At 35.4% G+C, this 25,040-nt stretch overlaps 1 protein-coding gene across 6 annotated transcripts in view; it reads right to left on the reverse strand.

Moving 5' to 3' along the window:
* The window catches only part of HYCC1 (hyccin PI4KA lipid kinase complex subunit 1), an 86,656-nt gene that overhangs the window by 28,738 nt on the left and 32,878 nt on the right, over nt 1-25,040 (reverse strand). For 3 of the 6 annotated variants that reach the window (XM_007183930.3, XM_007183931.3, XM_028166902.2), the window contains exons 2-7: nt 17,732-17,810; nt 12,322-12,423; nt 6,629-6,808; nt 5,697-5,777; nt 5,084-5,199; nt 4,615-4,710 (exon numbers count right to left, since the gene is read on the reverse strand). In XM_007183930.3, the coding sequence (XP_007183992.1) occupies nt 4,615-4,710; nt 5,084-5,199; nt 5,697-5,777; nt 6,629-6,808; nt 12,322-12,423; nt 17,732-17,782 (626 nt within the window). In that variant the 5' untranslated portion in view covers nt 17,783-17,810. Of the gene's footprint in view, nt 1-4,614; nt 4,711-5,083; nt 5,200-5,696; nt 5,778-6,628; nt 6,809-12,321; nt 12,424-17,731; nt 17,811-18,900; nt 18,961-25,040 lie in introns of all 6 variants that reach the window. The other 3 variants (XM_057550392.1, XM_057550391.1, XM_057550393.1) reach the window with 3 other exon arrangements.

Here is a 25,040-nt window from a genome sequence, read left to right on the forward strand (position 1 = left end):
AGAAAGCCCAATTCCAGTGGGGCTGACTGAAGAGAGTATTTATTTAGAACTTAAAGTAGAAAAGAAAATAGATTAACTACTATCATTAGATCATCAGACCAGTGAGTAGAAAGTAGCTAGAAAAAAAGGGAAACAATGATTTTTCTATCTTTTAACTTGAGAAATATCTAAAATTTGGTCCAGTTCTATTTCCTATCCATCTGGATAAAATACATAGACTATGAAATAAAACTAACCAATTTCAAAACCTCTTCCTTTTCTGCTCTGCTTTTTGAATAGTGAGGAGAGGGGAGGTGAGAAGGCCAGGAGAGCAGAAAAAGTGGGGGAATAAGGGAGAAAAGAGAAAATGGAAGAAATTCCTATAGAGTAATGAGCACTTTTCTGTTCTCATGCTTCTGCTCTTTGAAATTAGGAGCCTAATAAAGGCTGCATCTTCTATTACTTTCCTCAAGAGAATACCATATACAAATATAGTGCTCGAGTTGCTGGAGAAGAGATTATTTCAGATGGGTTGTAAAGGAAGGATGGAGAAGATTTACAACGGTGGAAAGGTGTACAAAGTAAATAATAAGCAATGAAAAGTCAACTGTAGGTTCTTTCAACAAGGATTTTCCTAGTATAAGATATGCTCTAGAACGGCTGGCAACTGCAAACAGGTGGTAAAAAAGAAAGAGCGGCTGTGTATCTATAGTGAACATGTGTGTTCATCATTGGGGTACTAGCTGTCATTTATTAAATGATAACAAAGTGGCATACACTGTGCTAAGAGCTTGTTCTCTCTCTCTCTCTCTCTCTCTCTATCATTTTATCAGTCAGGAAAATTAATCCACAAGATGGTTTATTTGCACAAAGCTGTCCCTAATAGACAGAAAACAAGAAGAAATCTGTTCAGTGGTCAGGAAGGCTGATTTAGGAATCAGGAGTGGGTCAGGGTTTCATTACAGATTCACAGGGACAAATACACTGATCAAGAATCCCTAGCAGGGGCTTCCCTGGTGGCGCAGTGGTTGAGAATCTGCCTGCTAATGCAGGGGACACGGGTTCGAGCCCTGGTCTGGGAAGATCCCACATGCCGCAGAGCGGCTGGGCCCGTGAGCCACAATTACTGAGCCTGCGCGTCTGGAGCCTGTGCTCTGCAACAAGAGAGGCCGTGACAGTGAGAGGCCTGCGCACCGTGATGAAGAGTGGCCCCCGCTTGCCACAACTAGAGAAAGCCCTAGCACAGAAACGAAGACCCAACATAGCAATCAATCAATCAATCAATTAATCAATAAAAAAATAAATCTTTAAAAAAAAAAAAAAAAAAAAAAAAGAATCCCTAGCAGTACATATTCAAGTCAGTCAGCGAGGTGACTCACCAAGTGAACAAAAATCAGGACAGTCCCTTAGACAATGGGGGAAAATTTAATTTACAGCTTAGTACAGTTTCATCTTTAATATTTATATTCTACATCAAAAGGCAAGATAAGCCATTTCTTAAACACAATTGTATTAAAAGAGATGCTCAACAGTAAAAAAAAAGAAAAAATATTTTCCCAAATTTAGAGGACTTAGGAATATACTAATAAAACTTATTTGTAGTATTGGTGGGTATGTTGCTTTTAGAAGGGCCATACGTAATATTTAGTACTAGCAGAAAATAAAAACTTGTTAACTAAAACTCAGTCTAGCTCTTGCCTCCTTTCAGATCTCTCTTCAAGTGGTCCATGCACAGATGTAGGAGGAAAATACAGGCTATCAAGCTGGCCGGCTATCAAGCTGGCCATCAGTCTGCTTACAGTTAACTGAAGCAAAGCTTATAGTTAACTGAACAGATTTTTGCCCAGTAGAATAGATTTGTATGTATGCGTGGAGGGTGGGAAGTGTCCAGGATTGTTTTAATTCCACGATTCATTACAATCAGAAGGTTAAAAAAAGAACAGAACACATTTGTCACTGAACCTAGCTCAGGTATTCCACGAAATTTTTCTGGTTGTATTTATGTGTCCTTCCTCCTAGATAACCCAGTCAATCATTTTGGCATAATTATCATCAACAACCAAACTAAGCAGCAATCTGAAACAACTGCCACATGGCCAAAACAACTTGATTAGCCATAACACTGTGTGATCACTTTATTTTATTCTTCAGGAAAACCTGCACCAGGACTAAGATCATCAGGCATCTCTTATACTTTATCATAATCATTTATAACTTACTTATCACCATAGTTCTATAACTAATTTTCCTTCCATAGCTCTGGACTAGGCTTTGCTTGATTAGATACTCGTGCTTTCTAGTTCTTTGCTATACATCTTTAAAGTGTACACCTTAATCAGAATATTTGATAAATGATTAAGGGAATCCAGAGTTAAGAGAAATAAATAACTAGATTTTAAACCATTGAGAATACAGTAATAGGGAATCTAAAACAAAAACAAAAGCAAACTAAAAAAGATGGGAACGATAAATTTGATGGAGTTCCTATTACATCATGTTTTGCGGCTTAAGAGTTAGCGTTATTAAATAGTTTAAGTTTTTTGAATTACATAGATCTCTTTCCTCCCTCATTTTCTTATAGCTAGTGGGTATACGTGAGTTTTTCTTGTGGCATAGAATTAACGTAATATGTTTCTACTAAAATCTTCCTCGGCCAAAATCCTACAGCTAGTTTTTAAGTAATCAGTGTTTCTATTTGTTTTCAAAACCAGCTCTTACTTGCGTTCTTAAAGGATTATCCAATTCCCTGGTTAGGTAAAATTGATATGTTAGCAATTTTCTACCCAGAACATAAAAGTAATTATATTGAAGATAGTGCACTGGAGTTACACAGGACAGAAACCAGCGACACATGTTCTTTCCTAACTTTGCCATCAGTCGTTTCAGGAAAACATCAACAGTGGTTCTTATTTAGGAGGTTGTATTAGAACATCTGTATATATTAGAACGTTAGAGCTTCAAGCATATTAGAATATTCCTGGGTCCTACCATTTAAAATATTGCTTTAAAGTAGTGTGTTTTAAGTTCTACAGGTGAAAAGTTCCTGCATCGAACTACTCCTTAAGCCAATGTTTCTGAAGTGTTGGTTCTTACACTCATTTTAGTGCATAACAACATGTTCACTGGACCATACTGAAATGAGAAACAAGGAATGCTAAACATCTCACTTTTGACTTATAAACTGTTGTCCTTCCCTTCCATTGTACCCCTTTTGGGTGTTAAAATAGTCTCCCCTTACATTAAATAATGTTGACGGTAGATATTTATAATACAATGACTTGACAAAAGACAAAGTCAGCAACACCATGTGAATACCCACTTCAGCTTCTTTGAAATTTTACAGATCTGTGAAATTCAAAAACTCTGGGCACCTCTGCCTTTAAAATATTTAAAACAAGAAACATATTAGAAAGAGTAAGTGAGAGAGATGGCACACTGGTACCATCTTCTAAGGTGCAGCAAATGTACTTATGCTCCAATTCAGGAAATATCTGAATGACTCTCCACTTCTCTATCTTCTCGAATAAGCCCCTTGCCTTGTTACCTCCCTCTCCCTCTGGTCCTGCGTGGTTTTCTATCTTATTCAATAGAATCAATTTAGGTTTTTTGTTTGTTTTGTTTTGACTTGATTTCTAAGTATTGCTCTATGTACTCTCCCTCTTACTAACTTTCCAAAGCTACATTTTCTAAATAAGTTTCCCAAATCTAAATTATTTTATAAGTTCCTTAGTTCTATATTTTCCCTTATTTACTTGAATTACCAAAGGCATTTTCTCTGCCTTGTTTTTTTTTGTTTTTGTTTTTTTAAAAAAAGGTAACAGGGACTTCCCTGGTGGTCCAGTGGTTAGGACTCCTCGCTTTCACTGCTGAGGGTGCGGGTTCAGTCCCTGGTTGGGGAACTAAGATCCTGCAAGCCATGCAGTGTGGCCAGAAAAAAAAAAAAAGGTAACATCTTCAACATAGAAAATGTAGAGAATGACAGAAAATCACACAGGAAAAAAATTACAATAAACTATAATTCCACCAAGTAGACATAACTATTGTTAATATTCTGGTCATATTCAGTCAACGCTGGAATCACACCATATATACTATATCATTAAGTAATCTTTTAAATCAGAATTCTTAAATATTTGCATAGTATACCCAAGGATTACCATAATTTACTTAACCAAGCTCTTGGCTAAATTTTTTTTAACACGAAACACTTAAAAACCAGTATCTCTTACTTACTTCTTGGTACCAAATTAGAGCACAATAAAAATAACTACCTAGATAGATAGATAGATAGACAGATAAACAGACAGATAAAAAAGCAAACAAAACAGAAACCAACCACATGCCAAAAACTGAAAGGTCATAATAGTTCCATTCTTTTAACTATATAGTATGATCCTTTTCTAATTAAATATTCTATTGAAATGTTATTCAGCTTTACCCGCTTCACTGTGTTTTTTGTGACTTCATTGTGTTTTTAGGGAGCTTTCTGTATGTCGACTAGGTGGAGCTTTATATTAACCTATTTAGTGTTTCAAGCAAATGATTAAACAAAACAAAAATAACTTAGATATGTAACAAACTAGCAATCCTAGATTCATATATTTCAATACTAAAAACATTTGAATTTTAATTTACCTTGAACAAATTTGACACAGTGATTGAAGAGAAACACTGGGCATATAAGTTAGGGCAGCATTGTAACACAACAAAAGGAATGTCAACACTTCAAACCTAAAGATAAACCAAAAGAGTATTTACAAATCTTGAGAATTCTAAGAAGTCAACTGTAATTAAGCAAGTATTGGGGAGGGATATTATGTTACAGAACAGACCTGTACAATATAATCACACCAATAAGAATACAAAACTGAAAGGAAAAAGTAACAGTCATATGAAAATTATCTTAAAAATTCAATGTTCCAGATGACATCTGAAGCAAAGTGTAAGTGACAAATCGGGAAGATGTGTTTTTCTCTTGTATAAAATGACTCAACATTTTAAAAATTGTTACATACAACTCATTAAACATTATTTATAAATCTACTGAAATAATTTCTTAAAAAATCAGCATGGTACAATAGCAGGTTATGTCTCCACAGTATACCTATTCTGTGCTGTCAGCATCTCCCTTTGGGGGTGAGGTCCGCTGTACACAACTTTTGACAAGCCATGCTGGGATAGGGCGCTCTCGGTCAGAGCCATGGACCCAATGCTGGAAGGCTAAAGAAAAGACATGTGAATAAAGAAAAAACTGTTCTGTTGAAGATGTGGTATTTAGAATATATATACCAGTAAGAATGACTGCCATGAACATCATACATCTTAGAAATATTCAGATTGCCTACTAAGTATTCTGCTCAAAGATTAACAAATAATTAAAAACAAACCACAAATAGAAATACAAAATAGTTTAATTTTAAAAATTCTACCCCAGAAAAACATAATTGCCACACAAAAAATCTAATCTTACCTGTCAGGAGAAGGGGAGAATATTTCAAAATGAATACTTTTAATAGATCTTTTACAATCAGGTTTTAGTTTTATGATTTTGATTGCCCATTTTTACTTTGGGAATAGCCAATACTTTGTGTGGTGTTTTATACTTTTTAAGGCACTAATAAACTGATCAAATTTTTTGTCTCAATAACCAGACCCTAATTTATAGCAACTTCAAATCTTAGGACCAATAAACTTACTTTGATAAAAATGTCACTTACCTCATGATATACAGATGGTTTGGATAAAGATGGAATCGTAAAACTCAATACTTTGCTATGTCCCTGTTTGTCAACTATTTCCTACAAAAGTGAAAGAAAATATCTTACAATATTTATTTTTTACACATAAATTTAAAAGCTGAATTTAAACTGTTAGTCTAAAAAAAAAAAGAGATGAGAAGAAAGGAATTTTAAATTCAACTAAAATCTTAAACTATGATAATCGATTATTCACAAATACTAGGAGTTAACCTTCTCCTTAAAATATAAGTAACACAGTTTTAAGGATGAAATACAGATGTAGTGTGGTAATAATCATTGATTTTTTTCTCATGTAAAAAGTTCTACTTTCTAAATCAATTAACATAGTTATGAAATACATTATGAAATGACCCTTAAATTTTTTTTCCACTTTGAAAACCTTAAGTATATATCTAGAATATTGTACTATTTAATATACAAACACTATTAGTAATGCAAACTATATATTTTAAATCAATGGTGTGAAGTCTGGAGACAGTCCAGATTTTACAGAATTATTAGTGGTAGATATTAGACTAGATCTTTTCTCCCAAACTTTCTGTGAAGGTCACAACAGACAATTTATAGACAGTGGATTTTAAGTTTAAAAAATTTAAAACTCAACACTGATATTTTCAGATACCTCCATAAAATTATTTAAATGGACTGATTTTTAGTCTCCAATCAATCAAAAAATGTATATTTACATAATTGTATGTATGCCCATATAGCCTTCAACCTCCATAAAGTTATTTTTGGGAGAATGAGCTATGAGTCATTTGATGTATTAAAAACAAATATTAGCTTTACTAAAATGAAAAATAGTTGCCATTATGTATTCATTTTTGTTGAAAGGGTTATATGCTTGGCTTTTGTCAGAAAACATTTTGTTAACTACATTAAATACAAACCAAATTGTAAACCCCTAGGAGAAGAGCTTCAATGCATCCACTGCTATGCACATTTCTGCTGGCTGAGACGGCAAGGTAGCACCAAATCAGTTCTGGAAGAAACTGCAGTGTAAATCGAAGCAACTGTTCCTCTCCGCTGCGATAGAATTCAAAGAGCTGGTGACAGACAGGTTCTAGCAACTGGAAGAAAGACAAAATATTCATTCAAGGACTGGACTGTATTTGAATGACACTGATATATGAAATATAAAAGGTTTTCCCTGATTGGTAATTACTGAAATATACAAATGTTTCCATTTTTTGGAAGCACAAAACTATTCACAGCTAAGCTATTTAGTAATAAACTCCAGTGGAAGGCCAAACTGCAAACTAAGTGTATACTGAAGCACTTTATAAACTCTAAAACATTCTGTAGCTCGAAGGTAGTATTGTTATTAAAACCATATCTTCTAAAATTCCTAAAATAGATAGGTTGTGAGAAGTTTCTTCCTGAATATCCTTGCTTCCAGATAAAACATGTCAATATAAATGATTGGCTACAGGGTTGGAGAAATTGAAAGGAGAGTCCTAGGGAGTTACTGTCTCATTGCCTTCCTGAGTTATAACTAGGCAGCATCGGACAGCAATGACCAGTATGTGGAGGGAGAAGCTGAATAATATAAAGCCCCTAGGTCTACTTTCTTACTGTAACCATGGTTAATTGCCCCTGGATGATCTAAACGTTGCTATCATTTTATTTTAAACGTGATTTGGACTTACTGATAGCCTTTTTTTCCCCCCACCACACTCCCCCAGTTACCCAGTTAACAGAGCTGACTGTATCTTTATAACAGACCTTTTTTTAAAAAATCAGAAAGTCAAGATAAGAGACTCTTATAGGTAAGTATTATCTTAAAGCATATATAATCATCACACACAAGTCATTAATGAATATGTCAGGGCTACTTTTCAAACAAGCAGGCTACTATTATATTTTCAGCGAACAGGAGTTCATTCACTTCACTAACTTAGGCAATAGATTGACGTCAATTTACGAAACAGATTTTCTACTACCAATAATTGGAATGAACAGGAACTAAAGTGGATGTTTTGATTTCAAAAAAGTTCAATATGTAAAGCAAACCGGGTATAATTAAAGTCAGTATTACAGAAAAAGTTATACTTTAATAAATATTGACTAAATCAAACTGGTCTTTCCTATTGAAAAACTATCTTCTGACAGTTAAGGAACATTTTTCCACTCTCAGAATGGTCATCAGAGTGCAACAGGTGTCCACTGTGGCATGGCAAAGGCAACAGGAAACTGGAGGGTCAGAGGCAAAGTAACCCCATTCACAGATAGCAAGAAAAGTTTTTAGGGTAGGAATTTGGAAGAATGGAGAGGGGGATGGTGTAAGAAAGGCTGGTAGGGGAATGTTTAGCTTTCAGGGTGGAGTTTTAAAAATTTCTTTGTGGACCAGGGTCGATAATCTTGTACTGTGGTGTAATATCGCTCATCTCTAAATACCAGGGAAAGCTTTGATTAAATCAATTAATATAGTCTAAAAAATATTTGCAAAGTTGTGAAACTTTATGCTGAAAATTTATTCAATAGGCTGCATGAACACATAATCAATTTTAATCAAAACACTCCAAAAGGCCTTTTAAACTGGTTTAAAGTCTAAAATTAAATGGAGTTTTGGTTTATGAAAGCAGAACCAAATGAAGACAGATTCAAAAGGGATGTAGAAGTTATATATTGCAATGAGATTAGATGAAATTATGCATATCAAACCACTAGAGGTAAATACCAGTATCTGTGCAGGATTTTACAGCTTGCAAAGTACGTTCACATATATGAACCCATTTAATTCCCACAATATTATATGGTACAATGTCATTACCCTCATGTATACTTTCTACATGAGGATATGGAGACAAAGAAGCTATCAACTAAAACCAAAAAAATCACACAGCTCATGAAAGTCAGACTGAAGCCAAGGCTTTCTAAGTCCTTTATAAACATACCTGAAAAATGTCGGAAAAGAATAAAACAATATACAATGTGGGAAACACAATCAATGTTTGACTTATCTAACCTGAATATATTTGAGGCAAGCAATGGAGCATTAGAACATGCTGTATTCCTAGTGTCTTGCTTGAATTTTTGAATTATTTTCTCATGAAAACATTGTTATACTTGGTGGGTAGGTTTCATAATACTGTTAAGAGAGAACTGCACCTCAAGTACATTTTGATGTGTTAAATGGCCTTTCTATGGTCTAATCATAATGTACCTTCTTTCCATTCTAAAATACATTCTGAATTCTAAAACAACTGAGTTACAAATGAACTTTTACAACAATCTATTCAAAAGTAAGAAGCTGTATCTTAAGAGAGAATTTTAATGGTAAAAAATGTATCATAAAAATGCCTTTAAATGACTAAAGCAGGGATAAAAGATGGAAGAGAGCTAAGTTTGGGTAAATTCACAAGAGAATCTTCCAGACCTTTTTTGCATTGAACAATTACTGAGAATACAGGTAGGAAACAGATACAGAAAAGTTGGAGGGCACTACTCTTCAGGTGCCAGTAGCTAATGAACTGACCTCCTCTCACTCTGGGCTTGCTATGCCTAGAACACCAAAAAGATTTCATGTGGCTTTTTCAAAAAAAAACAGCTGGTTTCATAACAGACTTGAGCATTGTTAGCCTCTAATCCTATGCCTATCTTAGTCAATTAAAAGCACTGATTAAGGAAATTTCATTGTATCCATAAACTTCCTCTTTACAGTTTCTTGAGCCTGCCACACACACCACACCTGCCTCAGGGCGTTTGCACTTACTATTCCCTCTCTGGAAAGCTCTTGCCCCAGTTTTATTTTCTTCCTCTAATTCATTCAGACCTTAATTCAACCATCACCTCCTCAGTCCCAACACATACTTCCCCTACTCTGCTTTATTTATCTTCACAGTTTTATCATTGACATTTTATTATACATTTAGGTATTTGTTTAATGTTTCTTTCACCTACCAGAATACAAGTTCTAATCTATAAGATAAAGAATTTGTTCTATTTTGTTCACTGCTACATTTCTAAGTGATTTCTGGCACACTATATGTGTTCAATAAATATTTATTAAATGAATTTAACTAAACAATGAAAAAGTACTACTTGTAAAATCCGAATACCAAATTTCCCAGACTTCAAATAACAGCAGAATCAACGTTCCAAATTTCAAAAATGCCAAAAGACAATGACGTCAACTTTTCAGGAATATCTCCACTTTAAGACACAAAATGTTCTAAAGAGCAAAAGGAAGGTTATGATGTTAAAGTAGACACTGCTATATTTTAGAAGCACTTCTAAGCACATTTTTAAAGACTGAGTTGTCTTTTTAAGAATACAGAATACACACTGTCTTTACCACATTCATCAGGCTAAAAACATAGAACAAACTTACATGCAAAACCTCCTAAACCAGTGCTTGTGAAAGTGTGGTCCATGGACTGAAGACCATCTACAAACTGCTACCAGTCCTCAACAATATAAATACAGAAATTGAGAGGAAATATTTAAAAACTTTTATAGCAACTTGATATGGCTGCAATAACCAAGAGGGTGATCAGCAGACTTATTGAACAGACTATGGATCAGTTAGGGGTTATCAAATTTATGTGGTACCTCGCATGTGATGTGAGTTGCATACTTGTCATGCACATTAGGTACACATATTGGTCTGTAAGAGATTGGGAAAAAAAATTTAAACTGGTACTTCACCACAAATAGTTTGAGATATACTGCTCTGAGCCATTAGAGCTCACTGTCATCTGAATGAAAGAAATGCTATGAACCAAACTAGCCTATCAGAAATTTACCTCTATCCAAAGCAGCCTGGTTAAAACACACTGCATTAGAGACATAATTTTTAAGTCTTTCAAAATACTGAGCAGTAAATGATAAATAAGACTTAATTTGTTTAAAAAAAAATACTAAAGCACACAGCTATACTTGCTCCATTTGGTAAAATAATTCTCAAATAAACATGGAAAACTGTAAAACAGCTTCTACCCCAATACTTCAAAAACTAAAACCCTTCAAGAAAACAAGCTACTATACAAATTAAGAAGCTTTGGGAAGGAGGAAGGGACAAGCAAAATATGATTGCTCTATTTAGTTATTCCAGGTAAAGTTTTTGTCTTAATATAATCCCTAATCTTTCTTTCAGCACCTAAAATTCATAATCTTTATAATCTTCTTTATGGAATAATCAGTAGAAGCTGGGTTATTCTAGACTCCAAAAGAGGTTACCTACTCAAATAACAAAAGACTCTAGTTTTGATAGTTTCATCCCAAAGGCATATAGGTCCACATAGGACTAGACGCCAGGGTGTAAGTTGTTTTACCCCTAGATAATAGGATTAGTGGTCTTAGAGCCTATTGTTTCACCTACCAAACTCAAGTATAAAAAGAATGTATACCTCATACTCCTCCTCTCTACTCCACCTCTTTCCATTCCCACTGACACTGCCCTAGTTCAGGTTCTCAACAGCCCTCCTACACTGTTGTCATAGCCTCCTAGTCTTCTTGCTTTCATTTTTTCCATTCTCCAATCTGTCCTCCACATAGCCACCTTCCTAAAACAATAATCTGGTCAAGTCATCAGCGGAAAAAAAAGTCTAAACTGCTTAAGATGGAACTCTAGGCCCGCCATGGTTACAACCTAAACCTATCTTTCCAGCTTCAGTTCCCAACAGTCTTTCATCTCTTGTTAACTACTGCATTAGCCTATTTGCTTTTATCTGAATGCCATGCCTTTTGATTTTCCTCACTATTTCCAATCCTTACCTATTATATTTCTACTATGAATGGTGGGATTTATAAGCACCAGAATCTGGAGCATAGATCATTTTGTCACCTTCAAACTAAATTTGCTATCTAAAAAAGAAAAGGAAATGCAGGGTGGGGTGGAGGGGCGGGCAGAGAAAAGAAGAAAGGACTGGGAAAAACACCAGCAGGACCAAACTACTTGCTACTCCTCAAATTCCTCACATTTTCTCAGGCTTCCATATACTATCCCTACAGCTTGGAATGTCCTTTTACTTTCCACACCTGGAAAACATGTGCAAATCCATCTAGACTCAGTTAGGCATTGCCTTGAAAGCATGTATTTACATATTTCCTCCCTTTCCTCTTACGGGATAAAGACCATGTGCTATTATTCATCTTTGATTTTCTGTTGCCTAGCACTGTAGCTGGCTCATAATGGGCACACAAATATTTGCTGAATGAATGAATGAATGCAGTGACCCAGACTTTCCAAGGCTATCTCCAGCAAGACAGATAGATATATAGATAGGTAGACAGACAGATACCTACATACGTAATACATAGGTAGATGAGCAGGAACATGTTCAGAGGTGGCTTTGGAATATGGTAACAGTTCTGTTTCTTGGCCTGGGTGATGGTACACTGGAGCTCATTTTATTATAATTTTTTTTATTCTGCCATTTTTCTGCACATAAAGTATTCTCCTCTTATCCCTCTATCCACTTCTCAAAAGTAATCAGCTAAACACTCCAGAATATATATTACAATTCTTTAAACTATACTTTTCTTACCCTTTTTAATATATGTGTTATTTTTCACAGTAACAAATTAAAAAATCAATCAAATGAATACTACTAGCACAATAAACTGTTCGAGTACTTACCTCACTTTGTGGCTCCTGGATAACTTTATAGAGAGATGAAACTAAAGAACTCTTGTCTTTCAAATTTGTAGCATAATTTGGTAAAGATGTTTCTGGTAGTGTCTAAACAAATTTTAAAAAATACATTTTATTTTTATGAAATGTCCAGAATAGACAAATCCAAATACAGAAAGCAGATTAGTTGTTGCCAGAGATTGGGGGACGGGGAATTGGGAGAAGGAAGAATTGGGAGTGACTAACGAGGTATGGAGTTTCTTTTGGAGGTGATGGAAATGTCCTAGGATTAGATGTTTGTGTTAGTGGCACAACATTGTAAAACCACTAAAAACCACTGTGTTTTCACCTTAAAATAGTGAATTTTTCATTATGTGAATTATATCTCAACAAAAAAATTGTAAAAATAAAATAAAAGATATATTTAAACCTCAACATCAACAGGGACATAAATTAACATCAACACTTCATCTTTGATCACAGTTTGGGGTTAGAAATAAGAATACAAATCATTTGTAAAGCCAGAGATACATTTTTTTGTAGCATTATACAGGTTACCAATCTTATTAGCAGTATTTTATCCTGTTTCTTAATAAACATGTTATATAAGGATCTAATGTTTCAAACCTTAAAGCCACAGATCATCTATCAAAGTAACCCCTGAGTTACATGTTGTGACTGTTAAGTCAGACTGTTCTACTTTACAGAATTGGGGGGAAATTTTTTACTCTCAGAACTGGAGAAAAAGATAGCCACACTACCAACAAACTAGTGTTCTTAATGCCATTTAAAATATCAGCAACTAATCACAGAGCCACCCTTTCAGAAAGGACACTATGACCAGAGAGGAATGGGAAGAGATAAAACTCCAGTAGTAAGTCAGACGGTTTAGGATAAAAGTAGTAGGGAAATCTGAAGAAAAACAAAAAACAAAAACCCACTTCATTATAACAAACGATAAAAACCTATCCTTCTAGAGTATACCCCTTCCTTAACAACTTCTGTCTCCCAAGTCATTATTTTTTCCTATGAAAATTATTTCTATCAATCAACCAATTAATCAACAATGTTAATCCTGCAGTAGATATGTCTCAAGATATTGCTAACAGTCATTCCAAGATATACACTATTTCTCACATGTCCCACATCCTAGTATTTCGTGATTTAAGATGGGTTATGGTTAGTGTATATAGGTGTGTGTGTGCATAAATAGACATAGAAAATTAAACAGCATTAATTTTTATAATAAGGACATTTGGTTCATTTTTACCCTACTGTGAACTCCTTGAGGGCAAGAACTATCTTATCTTTCCATCCACAGCATTCAGCACAAAGCCTCGTACTCAAATCTTTGAAGACATTTATATAGATGAACAAAATAAGAAATAAATACTGTCACTGTTTACTCTTCAGTAGATTCTTTAAAAATAGGTCACATTTCACCTTAGGATATATAAGTGAATAGCTTCTTTTTTAAATTTATTAAGATAGTTTTGTTTACCAGAATGGTAAGTAAATGTGAACTATCTGGGAACCTTCCACAATTCTTCCAGGGCAGGGCGGGGGATGGGGGAAGCAGGGAGTTTCACTGCAGCTGCTTACACAAAGAGGAGATTAGGGCTTTCTTCAGTATTTCAAAAGCATGTAGCAAAAGATTTCCAGGCAACATTCCATTTCCGTTATTTGATCAAGAGTAACCTAATATTGGTGGAACTTATATAAAAGGGAATAATAGTCAAATAAACAACAGATTTCCAATCACCTGAATGATAACGAACCTAAGTATACATGTAAAACACATTAATATATGTGTGTGTATGTGCACACGTGCACATGCGTGTCTAAACATAAAATTTTAAACCAAGTGAATTGAAAAATAAATCTCAAAAAATGATTAGTGAATAGAAAGATTATTACATACACTATCTAGGCTAAAACTGGAAGAGTCATTAAAAATGTGAACTACAATTTTCAGTTTATGTATCAATTAACCCTCATGAGGTAAAATGTTTTTTGTGAAACAGCCAAAAGCAAAAGGACAGCTCTTTTCTGAAAAGACAAGTTCTAGAAAATGTCCTGGGCCTAGGCTACTACTGCTAAATGAGAGGAAGGATTTCCTAAAAATTAGTGTAGTGGACTATTGTATTTTATCACAATTCTGTCATTATTTCATTTTGTGAATGTGGGAAAAGTTACTTTTGTCTATAGAAGGAGAGAAAATACAACTGCTGTGTTTATGAACAGTGCTTTGAAAACCTTAAGATCTAAAAGAGCCTATGGATTTAAATACCATGACAGCAAACCTTTAAATTTTCTTACACTGTACTAGTTCAAAGGTACTGGCCTTCTTAAATACCAGCTAAGCTTTCTCACTTTTCAGAAGGCAGAACTGGAGACAAAAGAAGTTATAATGGGAAATTATGGTAGGAAGTTAGTCTTGGCAAAATTTGAAGAAGACAGATGCTTCATACTAAAGTATCATTTGGCAGATGGCTTTTATAAAATGTAAGGAAGTGATATGGGTTGGGTGGAAGAGAATTAATGAAGATGGACAGATGGGTGGAGAACCAATAAATAAAACAATTCTGACCAACAACATTACACATAAGACTAGATTTTGAGTCACATATTGTGATTCAGTGACTACCAGAAAATCAAAAATCTGTCAGATAAATCTACGTATAACATTAAGAAAAACACAATACAATCTGAAAGATAATATTTTACAAATAAATATTTGAAAAGACAGAGATTGAACTAACTATTCATGAAACCTTAAAATAATGAAGTCTGAGTCTAATTCTCTTTGTTGGTATACTAAGAGACTATTAATGAGGGCCCATAGCTAGAGTAAATACTAGTTTTTCCAAAGGCAAAAAAGAAAAAAGAAAAAAAAATTGCACAAAGCAAACTGCATTGTCTTCGTGCATTTGAGAGAATGTAGAGTGAGGTTATGAGGTTGGGAGTTCAGATTGTACCCATGGAACAGTGCAGAGCTAAAATCATCTTCACAGACCACCTATTTCAGTTTTTCTGGTGAGGATACTGAGACCCAAAGAAGTTATGTGATTTGTCCAACATCATAAAACCACCTAGAGGAACAATTATGATTAGACCAAAGGGTGTCTGACTTCTCAGCCCCATGTACTCTGTACCACTTACTTTATTAATCATGATGACCTTGGCCTTATTAGCACCACAGTTATTAGATTAAACAACCAAGCAGAGGCATAGATAGATAGATAGATGATCCCTAAACTTTATTTCTTAAATATTTTCACCAAAATATACAATTAACATCACAAATCATTTCAAAAGACAAGATATTCAATTTTAAAAGTATACTTGGGAGATTTGTCCTCATGCACTTTCCTATCTTCTATCACTTTTACTATGCTGCTGATTTTGTCTGGTAACCTTAATCTCTTCATCAAACATAAAACAGAGCTGAATTCAACACACATTAACACAATTCAAAATAGTTTTCAGAAATGCCTACCAAATTAACCAAGGAATAGGAAATATCTTCCCTTATACTTGACAATAATTTAAATCATTTGTTATGTCAAATTGATTGAAAATTGGGTAAATTTAATTTTGGCGGGTTAGGGTAAAGTTAAATAACTTTTTATTTCATGGGGCCCAGGATTTTACTCCCCTCCTCTCAAGGAAAAGTTTCCTTCCCAGGAAGGGAAGGAAATAAACAAAAAGATGGGAAGGGAAGAGAATTAGTCATGATTTTCAGTTATTTGCCTTAATAGTTGATCCTCCCCTAAGCCCCACATCCTTTATCGAGCCCTCTTGACACAACGCCCATAGTAAAGAACGGCTAACTGGCTCTATTTGCTTTTGCAAATTTTACTTCATCATTAATATAAGAATGCCCTAGAAGTGGTATTCAACTGTTAAACTTGACAATTTTAATCAACTTGCCAAAAAAAAAAAATCATGGTAATGAACCATATTAAGCACTCTTGAAGCAGAAAAAAAGCTTAAAAACACAAAGACAACATATGTAGGAAAAAAAAGGCACACACCAGATTTAATCAAACTATTAAAATATGTATACTATATACAGTGCCCTTTTATAAGTGCATGTATAACTACATCACTTTATGATGAGTTAGGGGATCCACAGAAAGATATTCAATTCATGACTATAAAAGTTGAGAAAATGAAAACCTTTGTCATTCATCAGGATGAGATAATGACGGGTAAGGCCAGCTACAAAATTAACAGGAAACATTGCTTCTCTCAAGGACATACTGCAGCTAAAAAGTGTCATAACAACCTCCATTTTTGAATGACTACTGTATTCTTACTCAGTGAGAAGCCTTGTAATCTAAAATCATAGATATCAAGAACTTTGCCATTTAAACATATATCGGTAAGAATGAAACATCCCACTCTTGGCGGGAGGATCTAAGTCACCTAGACACAGAGAAGCAGACTTCAGATAAGGGGTTTCTGAACCCAACATTCCACAAAGATGTTAACTTTGTAGTTCCCAAGACAACGTGACCCTGGGTCCACTTCACAGTCCAGGCCAGATGTTAACCCCATTACACATAGCTCTGCTTTGTTTTGAGTCTATCAAAATACTGTTTCATTTAAATTTCACCTCAACTCCACCTTTCCTGAAAATCCTATAACAATTTTATTTTTTCCTTTGTTTGGTGAGATGCCTACAGGGTACCTATTGTATAGTGTCCCTCACTGAAACAAGCCAATAAGTCTGACTTCTGTCCGAGGCCTTGGGCTAACTTGGCTGGACAAAAAATGACAATTTCAGCCCAAACCCTTCCTTCCTGTGGTTCATGATCAGGAAGCTCACATAATTATGTGTAACAGCAAGACCCAGAGGACAAAAAGAAGTTAGTTAACTGGTTAAAGGAACACTATTTTAACTATCATAAAGAAGAGTTCATGAGACAAGAAAACAGAGTTACATTTTTCTTCATCAACTAACCAAAATTTATAAACCGCTTATACAGGCACTGGGTTAGCCAACCAGAGAAAGATGCACTGATAGAAAGTTGGGCAAATATCTTCCCATCTTCTCCTTATCGTTTATCTGCCCACTCCCAGTGCCCCCCAAATTGGGAGAAACATTTCAACAGTGAATCTTTCATGGTGGTTGGAGAGAGTGACATCAACTTTGAGACTTAAACCATTCTTTGTGGTGCTGCCATAAAAGGGAGAAAACAAACTAAACTACTTGTTGAAAACAGGAGTCAATTTCCTAGGAAAGATTACTATGTGTAAATAATTCCCTAATAAGAGTTTTTGGAAAATTCTTTTGCTTCCACAGATATTTAGCTTTTTAGTCATTAAAAAAGAAAAAAGTCACTGGAATTTAAACCCCAGACACAACTTCTTTGGAATGTAACTATTATATTAAAACAGTAAATATTACCTTAAACTCTGACAACCATTCCTCCACAACCCCTTTCTCTGAAGTGAACATCTTTCCACATCTGTTCTAAACCTTCAACCTGAAAATTAACATAGAAAAATGTTAAAATTTTGAATATATTTTCTTTATAGTCAGATTACCAAGAATAGAAGTAATCCTATAAAATTTAGCTACTTTGTTACTTGTGAAACTAAAGCAGTTTCAAACATAAATTACTGGGTTCATTTCAAAACCAATGTGCACAAACAAGCATTAAAATGCAAGAATTTTGACAAAAGTATAAATATCATAACATGATGAAATTGGCTCTGCAATTTTTCATTTAGCTTTTAGTAATACCAGCTGCAAAACATACTGGACTTTTTTCCCTAGTTTCAATTAAATAATTCCAAATAGATAATGCATCTTAAGAAAACTGCAGAGGGACTTCCCTCGTGGCGCAGTGGTTAAGAATCTGCTTGCCAATGCAGGGGACATGGGTTCCATCCCTGGTCCAGGAAGATCCCCCATGCCGCGGAGCGACTAAGCCCGTGTGCCACAACTACAGAGCCCACGTGCCACAACTACTGAAGCCCGTGAGCCTAGAGCCCGTGCTCCGCAACAAAGAGAAGCCACTGCAACGAAAAGTAGCCCCCACTTGCTGCAACTAGAGAAAACCCATGTGCAGCAACGAAGACCCAACACAGCAGAAAATAAACGTATAAAATAAATATACATGAGTCCATATTGATATAAATAAATGACTAAATAAATAAATAAATATTAGAGAATAAGAGACAAATCTTTTTTTCAGAAGAATTCCAAATAATATATATAGGTATTTCCCCCTCTAGGAGGCGTTTAGTCTCTGCCTCCCCAGTGAGAATGGGCTGGACATAGTGATTTCCTTCCAAAGAAGAGAGTATGGAAAGAGGAAAACAGTAACTTTATAGTGGAGAAATCTGATAAAAACTGCCTTGATCAAGGTTAACATCACCCATGATGTCATGTGAATATCATGTACCCTTGATATGATGAGAAGGGCACCTTACCTCTAAAAAGCCATAAACCCAGTATAATCATGATACAAACATTAGAAGAAACTCAATTTGAGGGATGTTTTACAAAATATCTGACCTATATTCCTCAAAACTAAAAAGTCATGAAAAATAAAAAATGCTGAGACTCACAGACCAGAGAGACTAAGGTGACATAACAACTACATGCAATATGGTCCCCCGGATTGGATCCTAGAAAAGAAAAGAGAGAGTAATAAAAAAAAAAAAAAAAGTCTGAAATTTAGTTAATAGCAAAGTAATAGTAATGACAAATGTACAATGGCAATATAAGATGACATTAGGAGAAACTGAAACTGGGTTTGGGGTATACAGGAATTCTCTGTACTATCTTTGAAACTTTTCTATAAATCTAAAATTGTTTAAAACATTATTGAGGCTCTGATGTATTTCTGTTCTAGGATCCAATCCAATTGACATTTACTGTATTCAAAAACAAAACAAAATTTAAAAGCACAAGAACACATGAGCACATATTTCATTAGTCATCACTTATCATGTAGCCACTGTCTACTCATAAATGGGAGTGAAAAAGACAAAAGTCCAAGTATTATTATGAAAATAGTTTTGAGCTTGCAGACACCATGAAAGGGTCTTCAGGACCCCGAGAGGTCTCAAGATGATACTTGGAGAACCATTACCCTAGTCCTTGTCATTACCCAGTCTGATCGCTCCTCTTATCTTTTCGGCACACACTTTTATGTACTCAGACCCCAAAACGTTTTGACCATACCTGAATCTAATGTCACCTTCCAACCTTCTCCTTTCTCTCCTTACCCATTTCAAATTCTTTAGTTAATTATAATCACCATTTTGAATATGCTCCCTCAACTCCTTTGCTCTTACTAGTTTTACTCCTTTAGCAAAAATATAATTTTGGTAAAATCCAACTCTCCACCTAGTCCATGTGAGCACCCATGCAGCTGAACAATGTGGAGAAAATAACTAAAACACCTGAAGCTTATGACCAAGAACCTGACTCGAGCTCTTACTGCTGCCTGGCAATCATGCAGTGTCCTCCTCCCCATAGCCCATTCACTTTGCTACTGTCCCATTTAATTGTTTCGTGCATTCTACCTGATCCTCAAAACCCCAAAACCATCTCCCCATTCCTACTCTCAGCTGATGATTTTAATTCCTACTTCACTGACCAGTCAGAAGAGAACTTCCACAAACTCCCAAATGTCTACCAATCTTAAAGCATCTGTATCTTTATACTCCATCTTCCCTTCTGTTAACTATAAATGAACTGTCCATGATCCTATCTGCGGCCAATCCTTTGAATTACACACCACAACCATCCTTTCTTGTCTACCTAAAGAAATTGCTCCGAGTCTCCTTCTCTCCCTAATTAAATTTCTCCCTCTCTACTAACTCACTCCCCCTAAAAAACTCTCAACCTTATTTCCTCTTCAGCTATTTTCACATTTCTCTGCTTCTGTTTTATACTCAAACTTCTCAAAAGAGTTGTATGCTTGTTTTTAATTCCTACCTCCCCTCACAACATTTTTTTTTTAGTTTTTAGAAATCAACTTTGAGGTATAATTTATACACAATAAAATGTACACATTTTAAGTGTACAGTTCTATGCATACATCCTTTCCTGTCAATCCTTCAACCCCCTATCCCAGCCAACTACTGATTTGATTTCTACCACTATAGATTACTTCAGTCTGTTCAAGAAGTTCATATAAATGGAATCATACATTATGTATACTTGCGTCTGGCTTCATTTTCTCAGCATAATGTTTTTGAGATTTATTCATGCTGTTGAGTATAGCAATAGCTTATTCTTTTTTTATTGTATGAATATACCACAATATGTTTACCTATTCACCTGTTGATAGGCACAAGGATTACTTCCAGTTTGGAGCTATCATGAACCAAGCTGCTATAAATATTCATGTGGCAGACTATATTGTCTGAGGATGACCACAACATAGTCTTCTTACAAGATGACTTGGACACACCTTTCTTCAAGAAGTAGAATCAATGTAACCTCTCCTTGAATCTAGGCAAGCTTGATACTATGGCTAGATCATATAAGGTGATATAGCTTCTACCTGATTTTCTGTGGGACCATCATTCTTGGAACCTATCCACCGTATTACAAAAATGCCCAAAGAGTAATATGGGAAGACCACATGTAGGTGTTCTCCAGTGACCATCCTACTGAGTCCCAGCTAACAGTCAGTATCAACCATCAGACTTGGGAGTGAGGGAGTCTTCAGATAATTCTAGCCCCCAGCTGTCAGATTACCCCTAGCCTTTGAACCTTCTCAGCTGAGGCCACAGACATTGTGAAAGAGAGAAAAGTCATCTTCATGTGCCTTTTCTGAAATCCTGACCTACAGAATCCAAGAGCATAATAAAATGACTTTAATTTACGCTATTAAATTTGGGATGGTTATGCAGCAACAGTAACTGGAACGATTTGTATACAAACCTTTTTATTTACCTTGGTAAAACACCTAGGAGTAGCGTTACTAAGTCATATAATAACTACATATTTTAGCTTTATACACACACACACACGCACACACACAACAGCCAAACTGTTTCCAAAATGGCTACACTATTTTACATTTCCAGCAACAATTTATAAGATTTTCAGTTCCTCTAACCCTCATCAACATTTGTTTGATATTAACACCTTTAAAAATTTTAGTCATTCTAGGGACTTCCCTGGTGGCACAGTGGTTAAGAATCCACCTGCCAATGAAGGAGACACGGGTGTGAGCCCTGGTCCGGGAAGATCCCACATGCTGTGGAGCAACTAAGCCCGTGCGCCACAGCTACTGAGCCTGTGCTCTAGAGCCCGCGAGCCACAACTACTGAAGCCTGCACACGAGAGCCCGAGCTCTGCAACAAGAGAAGCCATCGCAATGAGAAGCCCGCGCACCACAACGAAGAGTAGCCCCCGTTCACCGCAACTAGAGAAAGCCCACGTGCAGCAATGAGGACCCAGCGCAGCCAAAAAATATATTAATTAATTAATTAATTAATTACTTAAAATTTTAGCCATTCTAGTGAGTATATAGTGGCATTTCATCATTTCAATTTACATTTCTATGATAACTAATGTTGAATATCTTTCCATGAACCTATTGGTCATTCATATATCTTCTTTTGTGAAGTGTTTCTACAAGTTGTTTGCCCATTTATAATCAGGTTATACGTCTTTACTGAGTTTTAAGTGTTTTTATTATATTTTGGATTTATATTTGTTTTGCAAATATTTTCTCCTGGTTTGTGACGTGCCCCCTTTATTTTCTTAACGGTATTTTTTTTTTAGTTTTTGAATTTCATTTTTTTTTTATACAACGGGTTCTTATTAGTCATCAATTTTATACACATCAGTGTATACATGTCAATCCCAATCTCCAATTCACCACACCACCACCACCACCCCCACCCGCCACTTTCCGCGCTTGGTGTCCATACATTTGTTCTCTACATCTGTGTTTCTATTTCTGTCCTGCAAACCGGTTCATCTGTACCATTTTTCTAGGTTCCACATAAATGCGTTAATATACGATATTTGTTTTTCTCCTTCTGACTCACTTCACTCTGTATGACAGTCTCTAGATCCAACCACATCTCAACAAATGACCCAATTTCGTTCCTTTTTATGGCTGAGTAATATTCCATTGTATATATGTACCACATCTTCTTTATCCATTCGTCTGTCGATGGGCATTTAGGTTGCTTCCATGACCTGGCTATTGTAAAGAATGCTGCAATGAACATTAGGGTGCATGTGTCTTTTTGAATTATGGTTTTCTCTGGGTATATGCCCAGTAGTGGGATTGCTGGATCATATGGTAATTTTACTTTCAGTTTTTTAAGGAACCTCCATACTGTTCTCCATAGTGGTTGTATCACTTTACATTCCCACCAACAGTGCAAGAGGGTTCCGTTTTCTCCACACCTTCTCCAGCATTTGTTTGTAGATTTTCTGATGATGCCCATTCTAACTGGTGTGAGGTGATAACTCATTGTAGTTTTGATTTGCATTTCTGTAATAATTAGTGATGTTGAGCAGCTTTTCATGTGCTTCTTGGCCATCTGTATGTCTTCTTTGGAGAAATGTCTATTTAGGTCTTCGGCCCATTTTTGGATTGGGGTGTTTGTTTCTTTAATATTGAGCTGCATGAGCTGTTTATACATTTTGGAGATTAATCCTTTGTCCGTTGATTCGAGAGCAAATATTTTCTCCCATTCTGAGGGTTGTCATTTTGTCTTGTTTATGGTTTCCTTTGCTGTGCAAAAGCTTTGAAGTTTCATTAGGTCCCATTTGTTTATTTTTGTTTTTATTTCCATTACTCTAGGAGGTGGATCAAAAAAGATCTTGCTGTGATTTATGTCAAAGAGTGTTCTTCCTATGTTTTCTTTTCCTCTAAGAGTTTTATAGTGTCCAGTCTTACATTTAGGTCTCTAATCCATTTTGAGTTTATTTTGTGTGTGGTGTTAGGGAGTGTTCTAATTTCATTCTTTTACATGTAGCTGTCCAGTTCTCCCAGCACCACTTACTGAAGAGACTGTCTTTTCTCCATTGTATATCCTTGCCTCCTTTGTCATAGATTAGTTGACCATAGGTGTGTGGGTTTATCTCTGGGCTTTCTATCTTGTTCCATGGATCTATGTTTCTGTTTTTGTGCCAGTACCATATTGTCTTGATTACTGTAGCTTTGTAGTATAGTCTGAAGTCAGGGAGTCTGATTCCTCCAGCTCCGTTTTTTACCCTCAAGAGTGCTTTGGCTATTCGGGGTCTTTTGTGTCTCCATACAAATTTTAAGATTTTTTGTTCTAGTTCTGTAAAAAAAGCCATTGGTAATTTGATAGGGATTGCACTGAATCTGTAGATTGCTTTGGGTAGTATAGTCATTTTCACAATATTGATTCTTCCAATCCGAGAACATGGTATATCTCTCCATCTGTTCGTATCATCTTTAATTTCTTTCAGCAGTCTCATAGTTTTCTGCATACAGGTCTTTTGTCTCCCTAGGTAGGTTTATTCCTAGGTATTTTATTCTTTTTGTTGCAATGGTAAATGGAAGTGTTTCCTTAATTTCTCTTTCAGATATTTCATCATTAGTGTATAGGAATGCAAGAGATTTCTATGCATTAATTTTGTATCCTGCAACTTTACCAAATTCATTGATTAGCTCTAGTAGTTTTCTGGTGGCATCTTTAGGATTCTCTATGTATAGGATCATGTCATCTGTAAACAGTGACAGTTTTACTTCTTCTTTTCCAATTTGTATTCCTTTTATTTCTTTTTCTTCTCTGATTGCCGTGGCTAGGACTTCCAAAACTATGTTGAATAATAGTGGCGAGAGTGGACATGTTGTCTTGTTCCTGATCTTACAGAAAATGCTTTCAGTTTTTCACCATTGAGAATGATGTTTGCTGTGGGTTTGTCATATATGACCTTTATTATGTTGAGGCAGGTTCCCTCTATGCCCACTTTCTGGAGAGTTTTTAGCATAAATGGGTGTTGAATTTTGTCAAAAGTTTTTTCTGCATCTATTGAGATGACCATATGGTTTTTCTTCTTAAATTTGTTAATATGGTGTATCACATTGATTGATTTGCATATATTGAAGAATCCTTGTATCCCTGGGATAAATCCCACTTGATCATGGTGTATGATCCTTTTAGTGTGCTGTTGGATTCTGTTTGCTAGAAATTTGTTGAAGATTTTTGCATCATATTCATCAGTGATATTGGTCTGTAATTTTCTTTTTTTTGTAATATCTTTGTCTGGTTTTGGTATCAGGGTGATGGTGGCCTCACAGAATGAGTTTGGGACTGTTCCTTCCTCCACAATTTTTTGGAAGAGTCTGAGAAGGATGGATGTTAGCTCTTCTCTAAATGTTTGATAGAATTCACCTGTGAAGCCATCGGGTCATGGACTTTTGTTTGTTGGAAGATTTTTAACCACAGTTTCAATTTCATTACTTGTGATTGGTCTGTTCATATTTTCTATTTCTTTCTGGTTCAGTCTTGGAAGATTATAACTAAGAATTTGTCCATTTCTTCCAGGTTGTCCACTTTATTTGCACAGAGTTGATTGTAGTAGTCTCTTAGGATGCTTTGTATTTCTCTGTTGTCTGTTGTAACTTCTTTTTCATTTCTAATTTTATTGATTCGAGTCCTCTCCCTCTTTTTCTTGATGAGTCTGGCTAATGGTTCATCAATTTTGTTTATCTTCTCAAAGAACCAGCTTTTAGTTTTATTGATCTTTGCTA

The sequence above is a fragment of the Balaenoptera acutorostrata genome, chromosome 7 (genome assembly GCF_949987535.1).
Source record: "Balaenoptera acutorostrata chromosome 7, mBalAcu1.1, whole genome shotgun sequence".
Taxonomy (NCBI): domain Eukaryota; kingdom Metazoa; phylum Chordata; class Mammalia; order Artiodactyla; family Balaenopteridae; genus Balaenoptera; species Balaenoptera acutorostrata.